Below are 21,967 nucleotides of genomic sequence, written 5' to 3' on the forward strand. Positions count from 1 at the left end.
TCCTGCAAACATCTCCAAATATGCCAAATCACACAGTTCATCAAAGAAAGACAGAAATTTCACTTTCTTTTAAGCTGTGAGACAGTATCACCATCTTTAAGAAGAAATGTTCTTTGTTTTTGTGATGGGTTTTTTTTTTTAATTAAAAATTCCACATTTTTACAAGGTATTATCAAGCTGTTTAATATTTTATCTTACTTTTAATTAGCACATTAGTAAAATGTTTTCCCATGATTTAATTCTATATAAACCCAATATAAACAGATCTGCCAGAACCCTGTCTTAAACTGCATATTTCTAGCTAATTACCAGTGCTGGTAGGCAGACTTTGTATTGAATTTCAAAATGAAAACACGAAAATAAATATTAACATAGCTGCAACAGCTGGAAGATTGGTTTAACATTTTACCACTCACGTTCCTGTAGTATTCACTCAGTCTCCCACATGTGCATTCCACCAACATACAAAATGACAAATACACAGTTGATCAGAACAGTCTCTGCTACTTAATGTTCAATTTTCTTTGCTGTTCCCCCTTGGTAGTTATTTGCCACTCCGGCTTTGTGCACTATTGCCTTGGGTGGTGACACATTGCTCTTCTGGGCTTCAAGCTGCCACACTCAAGGCACAGGCAATCTGCTTAGGAAGGAGAGCTCCCCACTGCCAGCCCTCACTGCATTCACTTGCTGCTCAGAGAGTGCAAATACTGGGGATCGGACCTGGTACCAAAGGCACCTGCCGTGTAAGGAGTGTGGTGAAAGCGGGTCTATGTTCATACAGACTGGGGATAGAAGGATGGGTATTCTAAGAATAGAAATTGTCCCCTGATCATGATCAGCATACTGTCCTTTACTTTGAAATCAGTTCTGTGTAAGGACATGGACCTGGCACAGCACAAGCCTTGACCATTGGACTCAACGGGCTGAGTCCTGAACACATCAGTGGCACCGACAGCCCACCACTAGAACAGCACACACAACATCATGCTAGAAGTCAAGGTGAAGGTTACTCTTGGCTAGGGCAATTAAATAGAACGAGAGAAAATTAAAATAGTCTTACAATAGGTTTGCATCAAAGACTCCAATATGTCCTAAAGGCTCCCATACCTACACAGCACATTCTAAACAGCAGAATGCCAAATTACAGTAGAAAAGCAAAGACTCTGACAAGTTTGTGAAATTTCAAGTTCAGAATCAAAAATGAGAGAGAAAAAAATGCAATTTAATAAGACATTAATTCTAATTTATAGCTCTCAAGGGCTGAATATTTCAATTCAGATTCCAGTCTGATTTGCTTACCCACCACATATTTATCAGCAAAGCTTTGAACAATCTTGCTCTATTTCAGTGGGGAAGAAAGGAGTTAAATATACTTGCTTGCTGTATTTTTGTTGTTGTTATTCTAAATTACTACCTGTCTTGAAAACCATCCAGGATACAAGATCCAATTTGATGTCCTTTCAATTACACACAACAATGAGCAGGCAAAGGCAGCAATTTACGGTATTCAGTTTTGAATGTTGCCATTAGCTTTTCTTGTTACAATGTCAAAGAAACTATGGGCATTAACAATAAAAAACAAATCTACTTTCCAGGCCTGTTTTGAATAAGCCAGAGCAGACTCAAATATAACTCTCAAAAATCCACTGTGTTCCCCAGTCACAGGAATATTCTGGGGTTGTCTTTACTTGTCTCATGCAGAAACAACTTGAAAAAGCTTCCAACAGAAACACTGAGATCAGTGTGCTGTCACAAACTATTTCACACTTCACCACACTGCCAGTCTCAATGACAAAGGTTTTAGGCTGAATTTCCCATCTCTCTGCTTTCATCGAGAACTTCTTCAGTAAAAACTAAAGAATCTAGTACTCAGATTAGGCAAATCACTAAAGACTTAAGTTTTAAATATGCGAAAAATTGATGTTTACTAGAATGGGACAATTTTCAGTTATAAAATCAAGCATATAATTCAGTGCTCGTAGCAACACCTCATTTCACACATATACACCTACTAACAAAATGCCAGAATTTCACAGAATCAGAATCACTGAGGATGGAAATGACCCTTAAGATTAAGTCCAATTGCAAACCTAGCACCGTGGAGTTCACCACTAAACCATGTCTCTAAGTGTACATCTTTTAAAAACCTCTGGGGATGGCACGGTGACTCAACCACTTCTCTGGGCAGCCTTTTCCAATGTTTGGTAGCCCCCCCAATGAAGACATTTTTCCTAATATCCAAACTAAATCTCCTCTGGCACAACCTGAGGCCATTTTGTCTCATCCTGTCACCTGTTACCTGAGAGAAAAGACTGACCCCCACTTCATTACAACCTCCTTTCAGATAGTATAGAAAGTGCTAAGGTTCCCCCTGAGGCTCCTTCTCTCCACGTTAACCAACCCCAGCTCCCTCAGCTGCTCCTCAGAATACTCATTCTCCAGACCATTCACCAGCTTTGTTGCCTTCCTCTGGGCACACTCCAGCACCCCAGTGTCCTTCTTGTGAGGGGCCCTCTGAAAACAAGACTTGAGGTGTAGCCTCCCCAGTGTCCAGTTAAAAGGGACACCACTCCCTTTGTCCTGCTGGCCACACTATTTTAACCACTAACAAAAAGATGCTGCATGTCTAAATCCTCAACTTTTTTTTAGGGCCAGAAGGTTTTTCTGAAGTATAAAACCACACTCATTTCCTCTCTCAGTGGATGGTACATGAATAATTTGCAACCATCACAAAGCAAGATACACATGGCAAAGATGACATTGAATAAATAGTGGAAAAAAACAAGCTCAGCAAATCTGAATTATTTGCTTTCGTATTTAAATTAATAAACTCATTTGTGAATTATCTATGGCACAGGGCAAAGAAATTAGAGGTAGGTATCTCACTTGATGACTGCTTCAAAGCATGAAATTTCTTGGGAAATGCATCTCATGAAATCATGTCTTGGGGAACCATAGTGATGGAGAGGTTTATTTCACACACCGTGTTGTACTGTTAATGCGCTACATGAGGACATCCTAACCTTTCAGGATATACTCATCTCCACCACACTTGGGTGAGGTAGAACACTATTTATAATACACATATAGAAATTAAAGACCAAAGACTCAGAGAAACGGAGTGATTTGCTCAAATTTACACAAAGAGCCTGTGGCAGTCAGCCCTCAGATGCAGCTACTCCGAGCTCTAAGTGACTTCTCTAAGTTTTGGAGTACCTTGTTTTGATCAGATTAGGCAACTACCACTGGAGATGTCCACTGTACCTGAGATCACTGACAAGAACACTTGATACCTGCTGTGAAGAGTCCCAGCACGCCAGTAATACTTCTAGACCCCTGTATCTATCAGTCTTTAACCCACTACATCTAACAGTCTTTGGTCCACGACAAAGTGTATTAGCTATTGCAGTTCCAGAGGCCTTTAAAAATAGCTTCAAGAATAAGTATTCCAACACTGTTGGTAAATGCACCGGGCTTAAGCCAGCTTCTGAAAATGAACAAGGTCTTGATCAGCTTTAAGTAATATGTTTTTTTCACAAACCTGGGAACTCTAGACATCCGAGGGTGCTCCCCTACACCATTACATTTAATACTGATAAAAGGGCTCCTCCTGAAAATGATTCAGAGCAGGGTATGAACTGAGGTCTTCTCACAAGAGCTTCATTCTAGATGAGCCGTTTAGGGAACCTAAAGCATCCTTGTTCCCAACTTCTCAGCAAACACTCCCCTGTGGCTCAGGACTGAGTCCCACTGATGTCAGCAGGCCACCAGGGTGCAGTTCCAGGCCCCTGCTCACCTTCACACCCATGACCTGTGAGTCCTGGGACTCCCACAAGGCTGAAAAGAAAGAGGAAACACTTGCATACCTGCCATTCCTAGGCATCCCATCTCTTTCTGAAGCCACAGATCATGTTCAAAAACCTGGAAGAGAGCAATTATAAAACAAAATTGTCTTCATAAATATCTATTATTGAACTTTTACGCTGAATTTATGCTTCACAATTCCACAGACCCCTATTCCATAAAGCCTCGAGTTTCTCCAAAATTAACTACCAGAAGATACAAAACATGGCTCTAGAGGTCTCCCACAGCTTGTTAAGCAGTGTGAGGCTCTGCTGCCCAGTGTGGATATGCACACTTGGGGCTCAAATTTTAACTTATACTTCACATTATCAGGATGAGTCTCTGCACAATAGTGGAGCTGGGCTGGCTATTAGTTTGCTTTCATCAAATAATCTTTCTTTGCCATTTTCAAAGGCATATTTGAGGACACAGGAAATCTGATAACTAGGAAGCAGCAGGAATGTGTCCATATGAGATGATCAAGTCCACTGATATAACACTCATTTTTCCTCCAGAGAACTACACAGAGCCTTTCAAAGGGGCCACATGCTAAAATTGCAGCTCACAAGGCAATCTGTGACAGCCTCCCGCCTGTGCCTGGACCGCGGAGACTGCTACAGAAACCACAGCTCAAACGTCAGCAGAAGAAACCAGTGTTTTTAAGGAGTTTTACTGCCCAGTGTTTTGATCAAGATGTAGTAGTCATACAAGCAAATTCTCATTTATAAAAAACGCTTCTTTGCAGGAGCTAATAGAGAGTTAGGAACGTGGGCTGATTAACAGCTCTAATTAACCCCTGATTAATCACTCTGCCTAGTGATGTCACTCACACTTGCTGTTTGTTTGCTACCAAGTACTGCATGGGAGTAATGTTAAGTACTGACTTATGTCAACACCACTGTTACAGTACAGCATGTTAGGGGCAATTTTCTTCTTGGCTGCTCAGAGAAGCCATCACTGATTACTGCTAGAGCTATAACTTTTAACCTTGTATGAAAATATTTCTCACTAAAGACCAGGCACTTTCCCTCAATGTAACTGAAAATGCAAGATATCTCACAAATTCAGATGTACCAGAAGCCCTTGGGTTTAAGGAGCCTCTGGAAAACTTGTCCATACAGGATTGGAAGCAACTCTTTTAGATAAAGAAGGGACTCAGAAACAAACATTAAGCATGTACATGCAACACACCCTGAGCAGCTCTGGGACACAGGTCTGGGAGATCCCAGGCACTGAGCTCTTCATTAGAAGCTATTCCCAAATACCTTATTGTACAGGTTTTCCTGGTGTTCAGAATTCCTACATACAAGCTGAGGTATGGTAAAGTTCTCTCATGCCATTATTATTTATTTTCATTGGTTAAACAATCTATATGACCATGAATTTGAGCAACCAAGCACCTCAAGAACACAAAAAGAACAGGAAACTCCAGCGGCGAGCTTAAACAAAAAATTGTCTGGTGGATAAACCAGACAGAATTATTACTACCATTATTATACACAGAATCGGTTCCTTCTGAGCTGGAAGGTACCCACATGGATCATTGTGTCCCTCTTGAATGAATGGTCCATAAGGGGATCAAAACTGCTGTATGGGTGCCCTTCCATCTATGCACATGGATATGCAGTGACAGAAATCATGTTAAAAGGGTATCAATCCCTGCCAGGCATTTCTAGAGCAGTCTAAGGCCCTATCTGCATTAAGGAAATGTGTATCAGCCCACTAAAGTGACATAATAGCAGTTTAGAACCCTGATGAAAATATAAAACACCAATATGGTCTTTTATGTTAAATGCAATCTTGTTTATAAATACAAATCCCAAATATTACTGTTACGCATTATATCAGCATATATATGGATTTGAATGTTAAATGTCAACAGTTGCATTGCAAGTGAGGCTGCAAAAAAAGTAGATTGTGGTTTAACCATGTATAAAGACATGCAGAAAATGTGGCTTTCTAGCTAACAAGCTTTATTTCCTACTTTCTAGGAAATCAGCACACAACTGGCTCCTGATTTCCACAGGTTCCAGGTATTTATTCCTGTGTGGTTTTACAACAGCTGATGCACAAAATCTATGGTGTTCGTATGTCCATCTGTGTCAGCTACAAAAGACATAACAGCACTCCTTGTTTTTCCTTCTGCCATATCTGACATTCAGTTGTCAGTGGAAAATACAGCCTGAGTATTCAGCACAAGTCTTCCATTCTGCTGCAGAGTGCATCCATAATACCAGAGGACATCACAAGGGGCTCCACATCAGCAAACAGTGCAAATTCCATGGACCTGCACCCACATCATGCCTCAAAAATAATTAATTTAATACAATAATATTGTCTGGAAACTTTTTCCCAAGTTTTACATTAATTTATTCTTCTGGTAAAGTAAGTTGATGTGCTGTTTGTTGGTTTTTGGGAGGGTTTTGTTTTTTTTCCTGCAATACTGTCTCCTGTTTATTAGTCTTTCTGTAATCCCACCACGAACTACCATTCGTGACTCACTCTAACCCCCACTGCACAGTAAGGTATTCTCCACATGGGCAAAAAATAACTATGTCAACACATTTTGAGATGGCTTGACAGACACAAACCTAGATAAGGAGAAAGAATGAAACATAAAAGCCCCACCCCAAAAGCTATGGCATTCCTCTTCGGGGGCTGACACCAGTGGGCAGAGGTGCTGTGACTAGATCAACACCAAGGGCCTCTGCTCAGAAGCATAACAAAGCATGGACACAGCATAGTTAGGGTTGGACGGGACCTCTGGAGATCCAGTCCAACCCCCTGCCACGGCAGGGTCACCTAGAGCAGGTGACAGGAACACATCCCGGTAGGTTTGGAATGCCTTCAGAGAGGGAGACTCCATAACCCCTCTGGGTAGATGTGCCAGTGCTCTGCCACCCTCAGTTTAAAGAGGTTCTCCACGTTGAGGTGAAACTTCTTGTGTTTTACTTTATGGCCATTGCTCCTTGTCTTGTCACTGAGTACCACTACAGAGAGTCTGGCACCATGCTCTTGACACCCACCTTTGAGATATTTATACGTATTAATGCGATCCCTTCTCAGTCTTGTCCTCTATAGACTTAACAGGCCCAGCTCCCGCAGTCTTTCCTCTTAAGAAATGCCCCACACCCCACATCGCTTTCGTGGCTCTGCTGGACCCTCTCCAGTAGATCCTTATCTTTTTTGTACTGAGGACCCTGTCCAGAATCTGTTGGCTGCTTCACCACGCCGACCCCCAGCAGCTTTTCGGGCCGCTGCCCCCAGCCCCAGTGTCCGGGAAGCGGCCGCTGCTCAGCCGGGCCCCGCTCCCGAGCACAGCCCGCCGCGGGGGCTGCTGCGCCCTCACACGGGCCTGCCCTGTGCCCGCCATCGGCCGCCCGCCGAGGGGCTGCTCACCACCCGCACACCGCGGGCACAGCGCTTACCCCAGCCGCCGTCCGACCGCAGGGCTCCCGGGCCGGTCCCCGCCCGGTGGCCGCTGCGAGGAGCCGGGCGGGCGCGGAGGGGCCGCCGGGGAGCAGCGCTAGCAGCAGCCCGGCCAGCAGCCACCGCATGGCGGCAGGCGGACCCTCCGCGGGTGCGGACGGCGCCGCGGAGACTTTCTAAGAGTTACCCCGAGTCAGGCCCGGCCTCAGGCACCGCAGCCATCCGCCATCGGTCTCCTCCCACCGCGGCGAGGGCGAGGGGCGGAGGGCCCCCGCGCAGCGGGACCTCCCCTCATGCCCTGCCCTCTCCTCGCCGCGGGTCGGGTCCGGTGCGATGGCGGCGGTCGGGGACTGCCTGCGGGCTGTGGGGCTGCAGTTCTGGGCGGACTCGCTGCAAGCGCTGCCCGCCCTGCTGGCCCCCGCCGTGCTGCTGGGGCTGCTGCTGGGCGCCGCCGCCGCCGCCCTGCTCTGGCGCTGCGCGCTCGGGCCGCGCCGGGGCGGAGAGGTACGCGGGGAGGGAGGTGCGGGTCGGCCGCGGGGAACAGCTCGGGGGAGCAGGAGTGGTTTGCGAAGGTTTGAAGGGCGGTGGGCCCGGGAGGTGCCGCCTGCCGGCTTTGCCTGCTGCACGGGACAGCCTGGGCTGCACCCGGAGCGAGCGGCACGGCAGGGTGCGCTCTGCAGCGGGGTAGGTGGGGAGCCCTGTAATTCCTGCCACACCTCTGCTGGAAAGGATTTCACTACTTCCTTTAAACAGTTGCTGAAACAAACGGACTAGCTGTAAAACGGGGCCGGTGAAAGTATGTGTTGTGAGCGTTGGCCCCGTGGCCTGTATCTCTAACATAGGTGACCTACAAGTTGTTTCTCGCAACCACCGCTTCGTGTACGAGGCAGTGTTGCTTTTGGAGATGACGGAGAATGTACCCGATTTGCAGAAGCTTTGTGAGATAATTGAAAATAAGCACTAAACTTCACCCTAAACCAGTAATCTTAATTCCGAAGTATTTTACAGACTTTTCCAAAGTTCATGTTACACATAGCACAGAGTATTAGTACTAACCACAGCAATAACTTTGCACTGAGGGTACGCACATGGACGCCGAAAGAGATAAAGGAGCCTGAGCACGGCTGATGGTTTGCTTGATGCCAAACTAACAGGGTTTTCTAAAGTGTGAGATTTTGTTAATAATATACTTGCTATTCTCTTTTAAGTACTGGTGTTCGTATGTCTTTATTTCATAGTGTTTTCTTGGACGGAGATTGCAGAGGCAGCACGCAGCCACTGAACCACTACCAGGCAGATATATTTTCTGAGAATTGTTATTGATTTATGCTTCTTTCTCCCGTTTCACTTAGTCCCAAGTCATGCTGGACTGACTGGATGAAGCAGTGGTTGGTACTGGCACAGCTGGGGAATCTGGAGCCCTGCAGGGTGTTCTGCAAGGCTGCAAGCGGGGGGTCTGGTCTGGCTTGGTTTTTCACCACACCTTTTTTGAGCTATAACAGCTCTGCTTCATGTGTGTATCTGCTAGTGTTGATCATCACTAAATATGACATAGGAGAGCAATTCTCTTGCTCCCAACTGCTTTTAAGTTGGAGGATTGAAGCTCTGTTTGATGCCAAACTTTAATTTAGTAATGGAGGCAGTTCAAATGCTGGATCAATGCATCCTGTGCAAGTACAAGCCTTTCTGATTCAATTGCTCATTTTCCCTGCCTTAATAGGTATATCTTTATTGTACTGCCACTATCAACTCAAATGTAGCCATGTACAATTTTATCCTTCATGTCATATATGTCAATAGGGAATAGAAGCTGTCAGTTCTCTCTGGCCTGGATCTTCAGATGCATTTAGATTTTTAAATGCCATTAAAATCAATGCTGCTGCTGTAAAAGGATTATTTCGTTTGAAAGAAAAATAAACTGTTTGCTGGTGCATACAGAGCACATTGCAGGGTGGGAAGGTTGTATCCTATGGGTCTGATTTCCCAAACTGAACAGGGTAGCCTTAGGCTATTCCTTCTTCCCGCTGTCTCCCCCACCAATGCTATGGAGCAAGCAGGTGCTGAACTGCACCTATTGCAGCCTTCTGTATTGGAAGTAAAAGCAGAGATATCTTTCCTGAGTATGACGTGTTCCGTCCCAAGCAGTTAAATTATCCTTAGGGCGGTAGCAGGGCAAGTACCTGGAGTCTGAAGGTGCTTTTAAGCACCACAATAAGCCAACACATTTGTCACTCAGCCCCATTTAATCACTATTTTACAGATCTCAGCCTGAATCTGTGGAACTTGGATGCGTGGAGTTGAGTCCCTTATTTGTTTGTTGATCTGTACATAGGATACACTGGGATAGTTTTAAGATGAAATTTTTACCATAGTAACAAATAAATTACAGGATTGCTGAGGGAGATTTGTAGCTGTTCTTTTCTCATAAGTAGATTTTTAGGAATCAGCATCTGCACTTTCACCACATCTTAAAGGCTAACTCAGGAATATAATCTGAATTATTGCACCATCTAAGTTCCAGAGAGGTGATGGAGGCAAGTCATAAGGAATTAAATGTGTTGCAAAGCTAGGCTGTTCTCTATGCTCTGGGAAAATTGACTACTTTTACATACCAAGGGGCCAAATAATTTAAGGCAAACTTTTCCATAAGACAGTGGTGTGAGTAGTGGCTGCAGCTGTATCATTAGACTACACCAAAAGTAGTCAGTGGATTGAAAACCTGGAAGAGAATTTAAAAAGTAGTCCATGTAGCATGGCAGACATCTTTTCCTTCACTAAAAAAAAATCCTTCCAATGCTATGTTTGGAAGCACATTAGTATTGTTTTCTGGTCTATGTAGTGTGTAAGGAAGATCATGTGTAGCGGGAGGTTTCATTCCCACACAGTGTCTGTGTCCCTCCCAGTGGCTTTTTGTGTTTGTGAAGTGAGGCCAATAATATGGGCTGCTTTTGGGGAAGGAAGGTGATGAACATTTTCTGATGTTACTTCTCCCTGACAGGAACTTCCACACACATAAAGCTTCATTTAGAAAGTTTTTCTCATAGCAGGGGAGCAAAAATACTTGGCATTCTCTTTATTGCTGGCAATTATAGACAATTTTAGTTAACTTGCTTTAGTTGAGATGTTTGAGCTCAGACCATGAGGTTGACAGCATAGTCTGTAGTACGACATTTTGAGAGTAGATGGATTCATTTGACACATTCGCAGCCTCTTTAAAACTTTTTAGATTAAAGTTCTATTTGTGGAATGACAAATTGTAAAACTTCATTAATTTTAACTATTCCTTTCTGAATATGTAAAATTTTCATTCATTTTCAGATTGTATTTTTCCAAAATTTTCAACTAATACTGGAGTAATTTTCTTGATGGAGACATGAATGTATCCAGGCTGCTGTCAAAGATGTTTCCAGTTAATCTGCATGATTGCAAGTTTTATGCTTTCTCTTGGAATTTCAGAAAGATGATTCCCAAAGACTTCTGGAAAGCTCCAATGCTGACGAAAAAGAGCACACAATCATGAAAAGTAAAGCAGAACCCGATACATCAAAAGAGGAAATGGTGCTGGAGGTAAAGCTCTGCTCTTGTAGGTGGATGCCCATTTTGCTGCATGTAGCAATGAGTATGTTTAGGGCTTGCTCCAAATTGTCTTAATTTTGGTGGGTGCAAAAAGTGTTCAGAATAAGTGTAAGATGGAGAGTGGGAGTTGATTGCTGCTTATGAGTGCAACCATTTTGAGCACTCATTCCCCTTATGAATTCGGTTTCTCCTGGGGGACTCTTTGGATATTTTAATCAAGTTCCTGAGTTCTTTTTGGACAGAGGCTTCTTTGCTTTCATCTCTATGTCATCCTTAGTTTCAGAAGGCTGATGGGAAAAATTAACACTATTGCTGTAAGAAAAGGTTCATAAGTACTGAAAGACCACTGTGTTGAGCTGGGATTCAAAGACAATTAGAGAAACAATATATGACTAAGAGTAGAAATATAAACTTAACAACTCACCCTCAATGAAAATCAAGTAACTTAAGTAACTTTTTTTTTTATAATCCCAAAATAACTGGAGAACCAGTCATACTGTGTAGTCATTAGATCACTATCTTTCACCCAAAGCTGATTTGACTGCTCTTGCTGAAGGTGAAGATGATGATTTAAACTGCACGTCTGAAAACGTGCAGTTCAGCTGACTCATTCAGTCTGTTATTCATAAATTAAATACATGCATAAAATGTCAGTCAGAACCAGCCAGTCTAGTGCTCAGCTTTTAACAAGAACTGATTTCAGGATTTCAAGAAAATGTTATTGTTAACATTTAAACTGTTGGTTTAAAATCCTGACAGGTAATGAATCTTCATTTAGGTTTTGTGATCAGGAATGGTGACAAAACATGCTTGGTCATTTTGCTTGAGTTAGAGTATAACAGATGAGCGTGGATTAGGTTATTTTTGGAAGTGTAATTGTTGTCGAGAACTTAAGCAATTTTACATCTTTGTGCTTATTACCAGTGTTTTGAAATGGGGGTCACAGGCTTTTAAAGGTGATCATTCACAACTATATCCATTTCCCTAACATGGCTCATTTATAAGACATTAAGGAGAACCCTTATTATTTGAGGGGACTTTTCTCCCATCTATTTGTCTAACTACTTGAGTTATATATACATTTTTTTCTATTAGCTAGTTCCAATTTCCGGAGGCTTTTGCTGTTGCTACCATCAAACTGACATTTTATGAAGAAGCATAGATGGAAAATCCTTTTAATTAGGTTAGAGCACTTCAGAAAAATAGGTATTTTCATTCTGAGACTTTCCACACTGCAGTAATACCATAATTACTATATTAATAATAACTGTATTACTTATGCCTGCTGAGAAGCAGGATGTATTAGTTCTAGCACACTGCAATACGGCTTTCCAGCTTTGCTCTGGCTGCTTTGCCTCCAGCCATTGCACAGCAATAGCTCTGTCCATTCCTGTCCCTGATGAGGTACTGCAGTGCTGCGACTGCTCACTATGGGCAAGTGTTCTACACGCTGCCCCTGTGCTTTTAACTTTGTCAGTAAACCCAAAAAGGGAAATAAATGAAATGGAGATGAAAAAATGCAATGATAGGAGTCTAGTGAATTACATAGTTTGCTAATCGCTTTGTGTTTCTATTTTTTAGACTGTATTAGTGCTTTGATATTTCCTAGAAAAAGCTATATAAAAAAGCCTGTGTTTTGACAAATCAGAGTCTTTCATTTCATATGACAAAACCAAAACAGATAAAATAGGAAATCCTATTGCTTGGATTTACATTTATCTGCTGTTTATAGCCAAACTTTTATTAAGCCATACCTAACTTCTCAAAATAAAGCTGATGATCCCATTGTTCCAGCATCTAGAAAAAGGCAGTAGCAGAAAGTCAGATTATGTGATACAGAAAATTGCATGAAAAGAATTCATTATCTATTAAGTTCTTCGGAAAAACATTGTTATTTTCTCTAGATTTTGGATAAGGGTTGTATTATAAAAGTTCTTTTATGTGATGACTAGTTTTGCTTAATTTATTGTTTCTTTATTTAAATTGAAAGACAGGATTTATAGCCATGATGATATCTGTGGAGCTTATTATCCTTTAGTAGTTTTTATTATTAAGATAATATCATTCTCATTTTTAAAATCTTTAGTTGTTGCTAAGGGTGTGGAGGTAGGTGACAAGACACAAAATGAAAATACCTTACAAATACCAGATATTAACCTCTTTTCTCCTGGAGAATTAAAAATATTTTGTAGCAGTGGTAATGACAAGAGTTCCCTTTTCAGGTTTTCCTACTCTGAATGAGCCTTATGAGAAGACTTCTTGCTCCAAAGCATAGACAATCAATAAATAGTTAGTTATTAATAGAAACATTTTAAGTTGTGTAACAAAAAAGAGCACATGATACTTACAGTGAATAATTGCCAGATCTGGTGCTGTTCCCAAATGGTTTTCTGTTCTTTTCTGTACAGGAAAGTGAGTCTCCTCTGAACAGTAACATCACAGCATTTGCATTAAAGGCAAAAGTGATCTATCCCATCAACCAGAAATTTAGGGTAAGGTTGTAGATTCTACTTGTAAAAATTAATTACAATCATTCTGTGTCAGAGTAAATTGCAGAGTCAAGTAATGGAAGAAAATTTACTGCCAATCTGCTTAATAGGGATCTTTCTTTTTTTTTTATAGTCCATTGACTCAGGGCTTATTCTGTAAGGTGTCAGCTGCTTTCAGCTCCCCCTGAAACCTGCAATTCTTTACATGGTGTCCAGTCAATTTTCACTGTATTTAAGTAAGCTTGTCTACCCCTTAACATTAATGGAAGTTGGATCTGTGTAAGGAGCCATAAGAAAAACACCACAAGGATCTAAAAGGAAGGAAGAAAGCATGCACCAAGCAGCTAACTACAGCAGAGGAGTGCTTTCCTGGGCAATGCAAAAGCTTGTCATTTATATTGGAAACACTTTTGCTGTGTATACTGTTTAACTTTTCCCTTGAAAGTAAACACTGAAAATTGATGAGATGTTTGTCTCTTTATTGTGTTGTATTAATTGACCTTGTGAATATTCTTTGACTTAACAGCCTTTGGCAGATGGCTCATCCAATCCATCTTTGCATGAGAATCCAAAGCAGGGAGTTCTGCCTAATCAAGTGGTGGAGACATCCATGTCAGGCAGCCTGGGATCCCTGAGCCAGGGAGACAAAGAGGACTGTAGTTCCTCCACGACAATACATTCTGCAACAAGCGATGACAGATTTCAGGCTCGAGCCTTCCTAAAGGTGACCAGCTTCCCTGAAGTGCTGACATGTGAGAGGTAATCAGTGAACTTGCCCTTGTTCGGCCATTTCCTGTGTTTTTAGGACAGTCACTAAAGGTGAAAGGCTGGGCATGAATGCACACAGTCACGAAATCAGGACAGGGTTATCTGCATATATCCCTAAAATAATATTGGGGAGATTAACACATTAAGCTGTTGGAAGTCATCCTGTTCTTTTCAGAACAGGATCACAGAATTCATCTGTGAAATTTTGGGAATCAGAACTGGCCAAAAGCTGTCTCATAAAAGGTGTATCACAGGATAAGGAGATCTCTTTGTTACGGTTTGTACGCTCGGTTCACGTGTGCTCAGCTGGGGATGGAGTCCTCTGCTCTGTACAATGCCATGTCACACTGCAGGTGCCTTGGGAACACCCAGTGGTCTATTCTCTCCATTTTAATGGGAACTACTCATGTCTTACTCTGGGAAAACGGTTCCTCTCTGAGACACACTACTGATGAGCAGGTAGAGATAACTGAAATGAACTGTCAGCTCTGATTTCCTTTCAGCTGCACCACGGCAGGGTACCCCTAGGTTGAATACATGTGTCTGCACTCTCATTAGCAAGAATAAGAAAATCATATTTGTGTCCCGGGGACTGGGAAAGGTACTAGCAATGAAGAATATTTACAAAATATCCACTCATATTATGGCTGTTTCAATTTAAAGTCATGTTTTCCCTGGTTGTATCCATTCATGCCTATGTTCACTTTATCTTTCTCTAGAGGAAACTGCAACGCCAACTTTATTAAAAGCACTACTTTGTTTTGTTTACTTTTACGTACAGAAATCTTTTCTGAAAAAGAAGGCAATAGAGAAATAAAGTCTCGCTCCTGTTTCGGGGCAGTGTTTTTAGGAGAATCTAATGGTTAAATGAAGCTAATATATTGTGTTGTCCTTTTGTGTAACCACCATTTAGATTATTATTAATGCATTTTTAATCTTTGTTTCAGTTTTGATGTTAAGCTCTGCCTTTGCAGTCTTACTTTAAAAGATCTCATGCTTCTTGATACTGAACTCAGAAAAGAAAAACATGTGGTACGTACTTATATCTCATTTATAGCTCATTGTTTTGAACATCCTAGTTGAGTATCAGTTTAGGAAATAACGTAAACAGCTGCCTGGGTGGGATGTAGAGTAGCAGAGTTGCATTTCTACATTATTGTCTTTATTTTTTTTTTTCCTGCTTTGCACATATATGAACTCCCTAAAGACGTAAAATATAATGAAGTGTACTGGTCTGGGAAATACCAATATAGCAAATACAAAAATTTGGTTTTAAAAAGTAGTCCAGAGAATTGCATACAGCACTTGAGGCTCATAAAAAGAGGTAATAAATTATTTAACAGATGAGTTTGTCTTAAGGACAAATTTGCTTGTTTGTGTGTTGCAACTCAAAAGACTTAATGCTTTAGGAATAAAATTGAAAATTCAGTTCAACTGAATCAGTACCATTGTAATAAGTACAACAGTTGTGATTTTGTATGACTGAGGGATTAAGGTACCATTTAAACAATAGGTAACTACCTACATCAAGTCACAGCATCAAAAACTGACCAAAAAAAAAAAGAAAAAACAAGTACAATCAAAGCCACAGGATACTCAGTAATAATTGTTTGTGGTGACAAGTTATGTTCAAGTACAGCATCATTACTGCTACTGAGTTTTAGCTCAGTTAATATGAATCTGGACATAAAGTCTATAGCTTTTGCCTCCCCTCTTTTCTCAGGCTCTGTTTAAACAAATTGATCATTTCTGCTATAATTTACTAAATCCACTGAGAACATTTCAAAGGGTGAGATTTTCTGAACAAGTTTCTACACAACCCAAAGGAGGAAACAGGAAAGTAAACCTGGGAAGCAATTTCTCATCTGATGGATTATCCCTATCTAATTAGATGAGAAAGGGAACTTGTGATCAGATTCCAGAAGGAAGTTTAGCTTGATTATTGAAGGTTGAACTTGATCTCAAAGTTAATCATCAATTTCTAAATGAAGGTAAGTAGCAAGATAGTGATGTAATCAGAGAAACACGGAGAAAATGAGCATTTAATATGCTTTGTTGCCCACCAGAAATCACCACAACTGACCTTGACCTTTAGCTGAATATTTAAATAGCTTTATATTTTTGGTAGCAGGAAAAAATGGGAAAAAATAAATCAGTCTGAGAATAGTTTTTTCCTTTCCCACTTTGCTTTCTCTAATTTCAGTCTTTCTTGGCATCAGGTCTAAGGAAATGTATGCTTTTCTTTCAGTCTTCTCCTGAACAGTTTTTTTTCTTTTTACTGTGTATGGTGTCTTGGTAGTGTGTTCAAAACTTGCCAAACTCCTATCCAAAACATTTGCAAGTGAGATTGAAAACATGACTGCTTTATGGTTTTCTCTTCTATTGAGCTCTAATTATAATATATTTTCCAGATTTTGGTCAGGTGACATATTGGCTTCAATAACTGTTTTTATATGCAAATATGTTTTTATTAATGTTTTTATATGTTTTAAGCAGGCAAGTTCTGTGTCATCTTGTTTTCAAGATTATGAGGAACAGGCAGGTGACTTTTAAATTTCCCGTATTTTTATTTCCACACTGGAAAATGCTGCAGCAGTTAGTAATGAAGTGAATTAACCTTACACTGAAACTCTAATTGAGGCAAGAGGGGAAAACATTAAGCAAAAATTTTCCCAGTGTTAAAAAAATTCCAAAACGTCTTTCGGAAGGCACTAGTATTACAATCTTAAACAAAACAAAACAGAGGCACACAACTGGAAAATAAGTATTTTTCTTGCAAGAGAAGCTAGCTAGAACTTGAGATAGTTATTTTTGGGTTGTGTATAAAAATGTTTGATGTATCATGTGCCTGACTACAGTTGAAGTCAGAGTAATGAGTCTTTAGTATCTTTCAAATAGTTATTATGAGTTTAGTGGTTCATTAAACAATAGAAAAATGACGTTTGTATTTTCAAGTGATCTGCATTTTCTCCAGTCAGGAATAGTTTCAAATGTGTCTGCCTGGTTACAAAGATATATGAGATTATGTGTAACACCATCTTCCAGTATCTTACTGAAGCCAGAACCAGAGAACTTTTCAGAGTGGAAGTACTGGAGAGTCACTGGTGATGTGTCTGTTATTTCACTTACAATTCACTGTAATCTTCCTGACTGATTTCATTTAACAGAACTTATCACAAAGATATCCTTACAGTGACGAACAGGCACCTAACCTGTGTTTTGTTTTCTTCCTTTTAAACAGATGTTTATTCAGGTTTTCAAAATATACCTCACAGACTTCCATCGTAAAAAGAAGATTAGTGATGATTTGTTGAAGAAGATCCTTTTAAATCAGGAAAATGTAAGTGGGTTTGTTGGTTCATATTTAAGACCACACAGAATAAAGAGTTATTACCACAGCAGGCCATTTTACCTACTCCTTTTAAACAGCAATGTCATTTGTAATCTATTTCTGAAGAAACTCCCTTGTTAGTTGATTTTCTCCATTACCTTGTGTGCTTTTTCTCTTTGTTGTTGTATGAAGTGATCTGTGTAATCTTTTAAAGATAAAATATTTTGTAGTTGAATCCATTTAAGCAAGCAGAACATTTTGAACCTTATTCACTCAGATTTAATAATTTCTAATTATCAGGGGCTTTGTTTGGTCCCATGTATTATTGCTGATAATAAAATAGCAGGAAATAAAGTAGCAGTTTGAAGCTCAAGGCTTTCATCGGGGAAATATACTTATTTTCTTCATCATCCTTTTTTCTTTCATGTACTTCAAAGTCCACATGCCACTTCTGAACTGGAAGACATGTGTTGACAGTCAATATGCATTTCAGGTGGAGCCACAGTACTATTTTTAAGGTTATTACAAGGAAAAAATATCTTTACAAAACTACAGAAAATAGGAGAGCTATTGGTTCCACTTTCCATTTTCCAGTTTAGAGTTACATAAAAATCTGGATTGAGAAGCACATCTCGAGATTGTCTGGTCCAGCCCTCTGTAGGAAGCTTGGCTTTATGTAAGGTTATCCAGTGCCCTGCCAATCCAAGTCTTGAATGTTTGCACTGAGAGCAGCCTAATCACAGTACTGATTATGTTTTTCTTCCATATAGATGGAATTGCACTAGGCATTAGTCTATCATCTTGTGAGCTCTAGTTCTTGCCTACTTTGTGCAGTCTCACAATCTGTGAATCACTCTAAGGCATCTCTGTAGTTGTACCATATGATTTATATCAGAATGCATTTTGCCTTAAAGCACTCTTCTGCCTTAAGTTCTCAGGTTTAGTGTTGAAGCTTCATGTATTTACTAGAAGAAAAGTGAGAATAGTTGTACAAAATGCTTTTACTGGTGGCTTCTGGTAATGACTTCAATATAAACAGAGCTGATCTAGAATAGGCATGTTTCTTGATAGAGCCTAACCCTCAGTGAAGTTTGATGGTATCCATGTCTTCATGCACCTGACTAAGCTGCTACAAGACAAAGACTAAATCTGGATTATTAGATGCAATAATTGCCAGAGTAGTCCAGTTGTTTAAGTGCCAGTATGGTTTCTGTGTCCTGTATGATGGAGAGAAAGATCTTGTAAACCCAACAGTCCTAGAGGTGGGATATCATACAAGGAACGAGGCTGGTTATAACCACCATGTGAAAGGGATGTTGTCAATAAGCAAAAGTGTTATATGTTTTATTGTAGACAGCGTTTTCCTCTTTCAATTCTGCATCATCAAATTTCATGAGATTTTGATGAAATTGTTAGTGAAGCTTGTCAAAGTCTGGTTACATTTCTTTAAGGCATAAGGATCTCAAGTTAATGCATTGACACACAAAACTCGGTGGTATTAGAAGTCAATGCTTGCTATATAAGTCATGTTGCAGCGAAGGAAGAATCACCCTTTTCAGTATCAAGCTGCTAAGCAATGGCAGCAGACTAGTATTTGTTAGCAACATCAGCTTTCAGTAAAAATCACCCTGCTTTCTAAGGACTGAAAACCTGTAAAAACCTCATATAATCGTGCAGCCTATAATTTGTCCCTTATGAGCATTACAGATGTGTTCATCCACGTGTGCAAGCACTCAGCAGGAATCACTATCTGATTATCACCTGCATACTTATCTGAGCTTTTAAACACAGCATGTACACTCACAGCTGCCATTTAAGATGGGGCACATGCACTAAAATGAAAATATTTGTAGATATATTCCAGGGGTTATTAGTATAAAAGCTTATGAAACAGTGTTAACTAAAACTTGAATTCAGTGGAGATGGACAATGATCTTGACTGTACTGACATCCTAGTGGAAATGTATGTATTTGTGTTCAGTTTAGTTCAGAGCTGCCATATATCTGGAGATTACCTTGCTTGCTACAGAAGGCATATTACCAAGAGACAGAACTTTCTGAACACTCCTGTTCATCTTCCTTAGGCATGAGCCAGAACTGATGTACAAATTCACTCCCAAATTCAGAATTTATGTCTGTTTTTCTTTTTAACAAATCACTTGATTTTTTTCCCTCAGGATTTTGAAGAATTACAGAAACAACTTGACTCTAGACTCCAGAATACTGAAATCTCAGGAGCCCATAATTCAGAGTACCAGACTCTAGAAGACCTAGAAAGGAAAGAAAGGGAATATTCTGAGCACGTAATAGATAATGTAAATTTCTAATTTTTTATAGAATTTTATTTTAATGTTATTCTTTTGGTGAAGAGTTCTTCAGTGCAATGGTTTTGTTGAGTAGTCCATGGTTAGTATTTTGTATGTGTATGAGTCCTGAAAACATTTTTACATTGCTCCAGCAAAGTATTTCAAACTACCTTTGGGTGCCAATATGTTTTTTATAGATAAAACTTTTTTTATGTTTTTTGTAAAACACTACTGTTTTATCAGCTGAGAAATGTCTGCTGCTTGTCTGATGGTAATATTTATTTCAAGCCTATGCATAGCCTGACTTTTAGGAATTTTATTCTAGCCCCTTGCTTTTGTCAATCTCCGTAACTGAGTAAAAGAGTAAGAGACTACAATTTTTTTCAGCTGAAAGAAGTACTAAGAATATAGTTGCTGGGCAATGTTTTAGTATGGTTTGTGCATTTAGTTTAGGAAAGCATTTTTCTTTAGCAACTTTCCACATGAGAATATATTAACATTTTTTGATGTAAAATTACAGTTTGATAGCAGGCACTTTATTTTCAAATAAAGATTTTTTTTTTCTCTGAAGTAGGTTCACTGTGTTGGAATGGCTTTCAGGCTAGAAAACTGGAGGTTAAGAACATTCTGTGTATTATTTTCCAGTAAACTGAGTAATATTCTTCCCAGCCCTGTTTTTGAAATTTGAGCAAATTGACTGCTGATGAAAATGAGAAAGTGACAGCTCTGTGAGCTGCCTGTGCAGATTGACTGTGGCACTTCAGCCCCGGACCAAACAGCCCATCACCTCAGTCTTGGGCCTTCTTCATACAGGAGTTAACATTTTTTAATGTCTGGTGCTTAAGTGTTTTCACTGGGGATTTTCTCAGCTTTCTTTTGATTCTCTGAGCCCTTCACTTTATATTGGAAGTCTTGGTAACGTTGGGGCATCTGTGTCAGGTTTCTTTTGCACTTTAACTTTGCTCAGTGGAAAATTGATTGTTTAGAGTTTTCCAGAGTTAGTCACATAAAAAGAATTGCTGGCAACCTTGCTGAGCAACATGAGGCACTTATTCACCAGCAGCAGTCATCCTTCAGTGGGTCTGTCACTCTTGTGCCTGCAGATGCTTTTCATCATACTGAAAATAATTTCCATCTATGCAGATTTGTGTAGATCAGTGCCTTCCACTAATCCAGTCTTCCCCTGAGAATATAAAGTGGTTTTTTCCTTACTCACAGATGCCATAATCACATTTTTTTCCAAAACTCATGGGTACTTAATAGAATTCTTGGTGATGGATGCATTTTCTTACCTTTATGTGTACAAGTAATCCCACAGACTACAGAATATTCACAGTTGTGCATAATCATATTTGTGGAATCAAAACCTAAAAAGAATACCTGCTCCTACAGCTAATAAACTTCCCAGAATAAAAGGGCTGCAGTTTATCTTTTATGTTTTTACCATCAATACTAAAAACCTAATAGGCTTTTATAGATGGAATATGTAGAGAATTAACAAATTCTTAGCTAGTTAAAAAGAATAGCTACAGTTATGTTAAAAGGCCAGGTTTGACCTATTGGTTATGTGCCGCCACCGATATAGAATATATATATATATTTTTTTATATATATATAATATATAACAGTCTCTAGCTTTGCAAATTGTTCAGTGTAACTAATACTGAGAGCTGTCTGTAATCTCAGTGACTTGTATCTCAGTATACTCATATATATGCCTCTTTCTGTGATGAAACACCAGATGATTAATGAAGGAACATGGGTTGTGTTTTGATTTTTTTGATTCATATTCCGCAGTTGGAAGCTTTCTGGAAGCAGACTGACAAAGCCCAGCAGGCTTTTTTGGACCAATCAAAATGCTCAAGTGCCAAAGCAACAAAGATAATGGTGGATCTGACTGAGAAGATGATTGCAGTAGAAAGCTTGTTAAGTGAATCTCAAGACATGCAGGCAATGGTAAAGTAGAAAAAGAAATAAAAGTTGAGAGAGATTTAGTCAATCTGAACAGAAAGAATTATGTCAGTGCAGAGAGTCTGTCAGTCCTGCCTCAGGAGTGATGTAGACTGCTTCATCCAGTTGTCTCTTTGAGCTTTTTTGCAAAGAGCTCAACTTCCATTGCAGTTTAGGAAGACTCACAGGAGGGTGAACTCTCTGCACTTGAGTGCCAGTTCTCAGAATACCACCTAGGTAGTCATATTAGGAAAAAGTATTATTAATGCAGCTGG

General features: G+C 40.1%; 2 protein-coding genes across 12 annotated transcripts in view; one reads left to right on the forward strand and one right to left on the reverse strand.

Annotated features, from left to right (window-relative positions):
- The window catches only part of EVC2 (EvC ciliary complex subunit 2), a 73,984-nt gene extending 66,500 nt beyond the window's left edge, over positions 1-7,484 (reverse strand). For all 8 annotated transcript variants that reach the window (XM_069014460.1, XM_069014467.1, XM_069014461.1 and 5 more), the window contains exons 1-2: positions 7,272-7,484; positions 3,867-3,921 (exon numbers count right to left, since the gene is read on the reverse strand). In XM_069014460.1, coding sequence (XP_068870561.1) covers positions 3,867-3,921; positions 7,272-7,400 — 184 coding nt within the window. In that variant the 5' untranslated portion in view covers positions 7,401-7,484. The remainder of the gene's footprint in view (positions 1-3,866; positions 3,922-7,271) is intronic.
- Positions 7,485-7,550: 66 nt separating this feature from the next.
- EVC (EvC ciliary complex subunit 1) overlaps positions 7,551-21,967 on the forward strand; it is a 50,958-nt gene continuing 36,541 nt past the window's right edge. For 3 of the 4 annotated variants that reach the window (XM_069014468.1, XM_069014469.1, XM_069014470.1), the window contains exons 1-8: positions 7,551-7,776; positions 10,729-10,839; positions 13,257-13,340; positions 13,864-14,096; positions 15,053-15,137; positions 17,347-17,445; positions 19,614-19,751; positions 21,540-21,698. In XM_069014468.1, the coding sequence (XP_068870569.1) occupies positions 7,606-7,776; positions 10,729-10,839; positions 13,257-13,340; positions 13,864-14,096; positions 15,053-15,137; positions 17,347-17,445; positions 19,614-19,751; positions 21,540-21,698 (1,080 nt within the window). In that variant the 5' untranslated portion in view covers positions 7,551-7,605. The remainder of the gene's footprint in view (positions 7,777-10,728; positions 10,840-13,256; positions 13,341-13,863; positions 14,097-15,052; positions 15,138-17,346; positions 17,446-19,613; positions 19,752-21,539; positions 21,699-21,967) is intronic. The other variant, XM_069014471.1, reaches the window with a different exon arrangement.

Source organism: Aphelocoma coerulescens, chromosome 4 (assembly GCF_041296385.1).
Source record: "Aphelocoma coerulescens isolate FSJ_1873_10779 chromosome 4, UR_Acoe_1.0, whole genome shotgun sequence".
NCBI classification, from domain to species: Eukaryota; Metazoa; Chordata; class Aves; order Passeriformes; family Corvidae; genus Aphelocoma; species Aphelocoma coerulescens.